Here is a 6,344-nt window from a genome sequence, read left to right on the forward strand (position 1 = left end):
GTTCGTCAGACACGGCTTTATCTAAAAAGTATAAAACACAAAACAGCGCCTTCTCAATTGGACTACGTAAATATATTTAATTCGATTGTCTTTGATGTAAGCACTGCCGTACATCGTTTGTAAATTTATAAATTAAGAAGTAATAGATAGATAATTAATACAAAGACTCGATTGCGATCTCGATCATACTGAATAAGTTTGGCACATTTGGTTAATACTATTCTTCTGCACTGCGTGGAAAAGCGGCGTGCTGCGGATGACGCCCGACAGCTCCTTTGAGTTCTTGCTTTGGTGATAGTTTCTACTTGGCATGGGCGACAATGGCTCGCCCCAGAACTTAAGCAGCGCAAAGATCTTGTAATATGCCACTCTAAAAGAGAGATATTAGGAATTAGTTATAGAACATGACCTTCCCCAATATTTATACCACTGGAACCCTGCACTTACCTGTAGTTGCGATTGCTGGCTGCATAGATGATCGGATTGATAACGCTGGAGGCCCAGGCCATCACCGAAGCGATGATGTGCAGCCAGGGGTACGAGGTCTTGCGCTCGTCGTCCACCACATTGGCGAGCATTAGCGGCAGGAAGCAGATGAGGAAGCACAAGAAAATGGTGACCATCATCACGGTCAGGCGGTTATCCTCGCGCGCCTTTCGCGTGCACGTGGTGGTCATGTAGGATCCGCCGGCGGAAGAGCCCTTGCCCGCCGCATTCGCACCGATCTGGAAGTTGTCGTGGTTGCGTATCTTCTTCTTCTGATGCAGCACCGTGATGTAGATGCAGGAGTACGACACAATGATCACCAAGCAAGGCAGCAGGAAACCGAGCAGGAACAGCGTCTTCTTGATCGATCTTCCCTCCTTCTTGAGTATCGTGCATGAGAAGGTAGCCTCGTCGAGACCCATCTCGCCCCAGATGCCCAGAATGGGTGGCAGCTGTAAAACAAAACGTAGGGATATCAAGGATGTTGATTTTTAATTCCTAACGGTTTTATAATAAAAAATCTCATCTTAGTGGGACAGTCTGTATCAGTCTGTAAATCTTCTTGAAAGGATATTTCTTTTCAGTTACTTACCAGCAAGAGAAAGGACACGGCCCACACGAACAGCAGCTGCAGGGTTATGAACTTGGGCTTGTATATCTGCGAGTAGCGGCTATGGCATGCTATGAGTATATATCTGCCAGAGGATTAGGAGAACGGATTAGCTTATTCAATTGACAAAAAGGACTGATCTGGGCTTACCTGTTCAGCGTGATGCCCACCATACTGAGGAGGGAAACGGCCACATTGCCGTAAAAGATTACCGGAAAAATCTTGCACAACGTGGTACCAAAGGTCCAGCTCTACGAGAAAAATTGTTTAAAAAATATGGTAAGCATAGTTATCCGAAGAGTTATGTAGAAAACATAACAAAACACCCAATTCAAGTATTAATTGTATTCTTTGGCAGACCTAAGAAAGGATGACTCACCTCCTGGAAGAATCGCACCGCCGTCAGCGGCAGACTGAAGGAGCAGAAGAGCAGGTCGGAGATGCTCAGCGAGATGACGAAGGCGGTCGTGGCGTGTTCCCGTATCGTGGGGCTCTTGAGCAGCGCCAACAGGGTGATCAGGTTGCCTGCGGGTCGAGCCGGGCAAAAACAGGTTAGCATGGGCGATCGAGGAGCAGCAGGATGAGCAGCAGGTATTACTCACCGAGAACGCCGATTGTCACAAAGACACAGGCACTAATTGCCGCAAATAATGTCGCCGAGTGCGGGTAGATGGACTGCGTTGTTATTGGGGCATCCATCAACATGTCTTGTTCCAGGTCCAGCCCCAGTCCCATAGCCATGTCCTTGTCCATTCTGCGGGAAACAAAGAAGAGGATGTCATTAGTGGTATTTAATAAGTCGAGTTTTGTTAAGAGATAAGAGGATAAATTCGTTTATTTGCATTTGCATTTTAAAGGCAGACAACTATAGTGAAAACGTAATATGCATAGCATAATAATTAGTTTTGAGATGAATTTGTAAAGCCCGTATATTAATTTAATTCGAATATATTAACAGCCTTTTACCAAACCATTTTTTTTTCTGTGCACGAAAAGGAAACATTATCCGCGCAATCAAGCTCGACTAGCGTGAAAATCTGTGAATGAATGGACGTAATGTATATATAAGCGGGAAGATAGAAAGAGTTAACTAATTGCTGCTCTGCGGTGCGGATGCAGTAGCCCAGTTTGCTCGGCTGGATAGCGCATGGCCGAGGAAAACTCGATCCGATCGCCGATCGCCCGGATTAGCGAGGAAGTCTGCATACTCCCACCGACTTATCGCATCCGAGACATTTGATTTATGCGAACTGACTGCGTTATAAGATTTCTGCCGGCCAACTGGTCAACCGCAATGATTGAGCCGGTTTGCACGCCATATGAATGGACATTTGTACGAATTTTTTGATCAAAAGTTCGAGTTTTCCGCCAATTTCCTCATCACTTGAGCAAGGCAAACTGCTTCGAATATTAGTGTTATACATATAAAACCGCCGTTGCCTGCGTGATTGATGGCTACAAGATTATTATTATCGAATCAGGATTCAGAAGGGGATCAATGTCAAACGCGGACAGGAACACGTAAGACGCTTGTTAGTTGTAATTAAAAATGTATGTCCGACAGTTTTGGACTGTTGAAAAAAATATGCGTGACATCTTTAATTCCTGTCTAACTATTTACAAAAGCCCTGCTTATTTGCATACTAGTCAGCTCGGGCTTTTCTGCTAAATAGGTATATTGGTCTGATGACTCATTAACATCATTTGGAAGACCAGTTTCCGCCGCTTTCTTTTTAATTATTTTACGTACTACTTTTGTGTTTCCATGGTTTTTCCCTCTATGTCACGTACATTTAGTTCTACTATTCGGAAAATATCAGTTCAGTTCAATGCAAATGAAATTCTGAGTAGTAAGCCGATTTTAGAAGTCGCCATTATTCTTATTATAAAAACGGACAGTGTGTGTATTTAATTGTTTACTATAACAAATTACTACCGCGTTTAGCGCTCAATTTGTGATAACATCATGCAATGAATTTTGATCTAAACCTGTATATTTGTAATAAATAAAAACGTGTTTGATACATGACATAATGGTAAACAGATTTGAATCGAAGCTATCAACGCATACTGTCCAAGCGACAAACAACAACAATTTATTACATATCAACCATATGTACATAGATTCGACGAAATTTGGAAATAAATACATAATAAACCTTATCTCAAGAAGGGATTGTTAACAAGTGTTTACGGTTTTGAAACGCATTTGTTTTTTGAATCTCGCTTTTTAAAAGGCCCCTTTTAGAATTTGTAATATTGTTATCTTTGCGAACAAGCAGAAAGGAGCTATCAGCGACTTTACCATTGATGCACTTTTTTACGACCAATTAAATTTTCATTTTCCTTTCTTTTTCCAGTTGATAAGCAGCGAAAGCAATGACAGAAGAGTCTGGCGACACAAATGCAATCAAATGGATTCCGTTGCGGTGTCAGTTTCCCGTTTACCAATGCCATCAAAGAGAACCCACCATCATACTATATTATATATGTTGCGCGTACTGAATCAATGACAGTTTCAATTAGACCGTGCTTTCCATGCTTTTTTGTGGGTTTCACCCTGCGGCAACGCGGTGTCCAACTCTTTTGCAGTGCACACAATTTCATTTACTTAGTGCTTTGCATTTGGATATGTTAAATTAAAAAGCGCCTTGTTACGCATTTAACGATGTTTCCGGTGCGTGGTGGTGCTTCTGGGAACGGGAACGGGAACCCGGGAACATGGGAACCCCAGGGCCCCGAGAAGGGGTACTGTGCAGGAATCTGGGTGGGGGTGATAAGTGGGGCGGGGGAACGGCTCGCTTTCATGCATGATCAACATGTGTGTTTGCTTTTCAGCTCCATGTATGTTGTTTCAGTTCTTTCGGTCTCTTCAGTGTTTCGTTCTTATTATTTTTGAATAGGGGGAGCAACGCCCCGCAACTGGAAATCTGAATATGCATCCCATATATAACATGGCAAGCCGTACCATCCCGTCCAATATGCGCACCATCCAAAGCCATTTTATTCAATTCCATTTCCATACATGCGTGCCCACACAGCAACGCTAGTCACATAGAACTGCTCTGTTTTTTAAAGAGTTTCGGTGTTGTACTAAAGTGTATGAACTACTTATAAAAGTACTCTTGTGGAGGAGTGCTCTTCCTGGTAACACATTTTTTTAAAACCGACGCACTTTTCGTTATGTTGAACGACCCTACATATATCCATATAACTAGACCTACCTAGTTAACCTCGAGTGTGCGTAAGCCCCTGCTTAACAGTTGGCAGTGATGATGGCACAGATATCAGAGATAGCGCTCCCCCTCGTTGGGATGTTCGGATCGCGCCCTCTCCTCACTTTTCTTCGCCGCCTCACGAATATGCATATTATGTACACACAGCTAAGCACATAAGGGATGTTTGTATGTTTACATTAAAGTGTTATCAGCCTTGGATTCCCATCGCTCGGAATTCTTCGACGCCGTCCCCCACTCACTCACAAAATCCAAGACAAGCTGCGGAACAAAGCTTTAAAAATAATCAATCAATAAATATTTATTTTGGGAGGGGGAAGTCAAATGCAAATATGGCTAATCAAAGAATATGTGTTTTTGGACTGATCATTTTATCACTGAAGTTTATATCTTTCCTAGTTAATATGTATGTATGTGTGGGTATGCTTAGCTTATCACATATGAGATCTATCAAAGGAAAAAATCTTATCAAACATTAGGATGTTTCAAACTGATTATAATAGTTCTTGGAAATATTCGATTGGAACGATTCTGTTGCAATGGGGGAGCGGAGAATTGGATTCTGTAATTTTCTAATTAAAAAAGATCTATTTAAAAAACATGGTTCCCGTCATATTTTCTTATCGAGTCAATGCACCAGAAATATTTCCCATTTTTTTGCGCTCTGCTGACTAATCGAAAGCTTAATACAAGTGTAGTGCCCAAATAAGTTTGTTGATAGGGGGTACACTGGATATATATGTACGAAAGTCATTTGTAGATAGTGCATACATACATATGTGTATTGGATCGGTTTGGAGCTGGGTTTTTCAGAGTCTTGAGCTGAATGACTCGCTACCAACTGTTGTGGTGGAAAAGGGACGGGGAAATGAATGACTCATACAGCTGATGTTTGGACAGAGGAAGAGAAAAAGAGAAAGCACATCGGAAGCGGCGCAGTCAAAAAATCTGTGTAAATAAAAGCAAAAGACTTTGGCTCAATCAAACCTAGATATGCAATGAAAGTAAAGTTATACTTCAAGTTCCACATTTTTGAGTTTCAAAAGATTTCATATAAAAAGAAAACATTCTTCTCATTTTATATGAGAAATATTGAATATTGAATTTGATTCTTTGGTAATTCATTAGATTTAATTCCGGTGTATGTGTTGCACTATGTCGTCTCCTCTCCCCCTTCCCCATTTCATTCCCCTCTTTGCTGATTTTGAGAGGGTGGAATTCGGGATTTAGGATGCGAGCGAGGGGGATGGAGATATTCTATATTGTAGAAACAGCCGTTCCATTATCGTTTCACTACACTTACAAACTCCGATACAGATGCAGTTTGCACGCGTGTGTGTCCGTGTGGACCAAATGCAACAACACTAAAAACGCGCAACTCAAATTGTTAACAAAAGTGAGGCCGCTTTTGGCCGGATTCTGGTCTTAAAAAAGAGAAACAAAAGCCAAAAACAACTCACCTGAACACGAACCCGTTTCTGTGTTTTCCGTTTATTATTTATTCTTCGTTTGGCGTTTCTTAAATGCTTTTAAATTGCATTTTGTCAGGCGCACAGCACTCTTTTCGAATTGACAAACACCGATCTTGACGATAAACCGCACAGCACAGCAAAAAAATGCAACAAAAATATATATTCAACCGATTCTGGCCTTCCGACTTTAACTTATCGAAAGAGAGGCCCAAAATAACGGAGAGATCTCCGATCTCAAAGCGAACAATTTCGTATTTTCTTTGGCAATTAACAACAACAGCGCAACGCAGCTCCACGTCGACCTCACCGCTTAACAGATCAAGCAAGAATATGAATTTATATAAGAGAGGCTTAAGCCCCGACCCATGGTAGAATAAGTATAAGGCATAGTAAAACGAGTCTGTATAAGCTAGTCTCGTCGGGTGCAAAATCTTTCGGGTTCAGTCCATTAACGTTAGCCCTTGTGTTCAAATGAAAAAATACTTGTTAAGGTTATTGCAGCAACGCAAGGCGTAACATTTTTTATTGCACAAATATGTA

General features: G+C 41.6%; 1 protein-coding gene across 2 annotated transcripts; it reads right to left on the bottom strand.

The window, feature by feature from the left end:
- Positions 1 to 50: 50 nt before the first annotated feature.
- On the bottom strand, positions 51 to 6,132 carry LOC108097316 (protein trapped in endoderm-1). 2 transcript variants are annotated; one of them, XM_017199535.1, is made up of 8 exons: positions 5,793 to 6,132; positions 4,321 to 4,606; positions 1,699 to 1,850; positions 1,476 to 1,621; positions 1,247 to 1,347; positions 1,079 to 1,181; positions 448 to 938; positions 51 to 370 (listed from the first exon to the last, which is right to left on the bottom strand). In XM_017199535.1, the coding sequence occupies exons 3-8, from the start codon at positions 1,847 to 1,849 to the stop codon at positions 184 to 186; spliced, it is 1,179 nt and encodes a 392-aa protein (XP_017055024.1). In that variant the 5' UTR covers position 1,850; positions 4,321 to 4,606; positions 5,793 to 6,132; the 3' UTR covers positions 51 to 183. The 2 variants fall into 2 exon arrangements, with proteins under 2 accessions (XP_017055024.1, XP_017055023.1); XM_017199534.1 differs by lacking the exon at positions 4,321 to 4,606.
- Positions 6,133 to 6,344: the final 212 nt, after the last annotated feature.

Source organism: Drosophila ficusphila, unplaced genomic scaffold (assembly GCF_018152265.1).
Source record: "Drosophila ficusphila isolate 14025-0441.05 unplaced genomic scaffold, ASM1815226v1 contig_198, whole genome shotgun sequence".
Taxonomy (NCBI): Eukaryota; Metazoa; Arthropoda; class Insecta; order Diptera; family Drosophilidae; genus Drosophila; species Drosophila ficusphila.

Excerpts from the sequence above, each read along its gene's own strand:
- LOC108097316 (XM_017199534.1), bottom strand. The coding sequence starts at position 1,849 with ATGGACAAGGACATGGCTATGGGACTGGGGCTGGACCTGGAACAAGAC. Across the intron at positions 1,622-1,698 it reads TGTGACAATCGGCGTTCTCG|GCAACCTGATCACCCTGTTG; the intron begins GTGAGTAATACC and ends CTCGACCCGCAG. Across the intron at positions 1,348-1,475 it reads CGGTGCGATTCTTCCAGGAG|AGCTGGACCTTTGGTACCAC; the intron begins GTGAGTCATCCT and ends TTTTTCTCGTAG.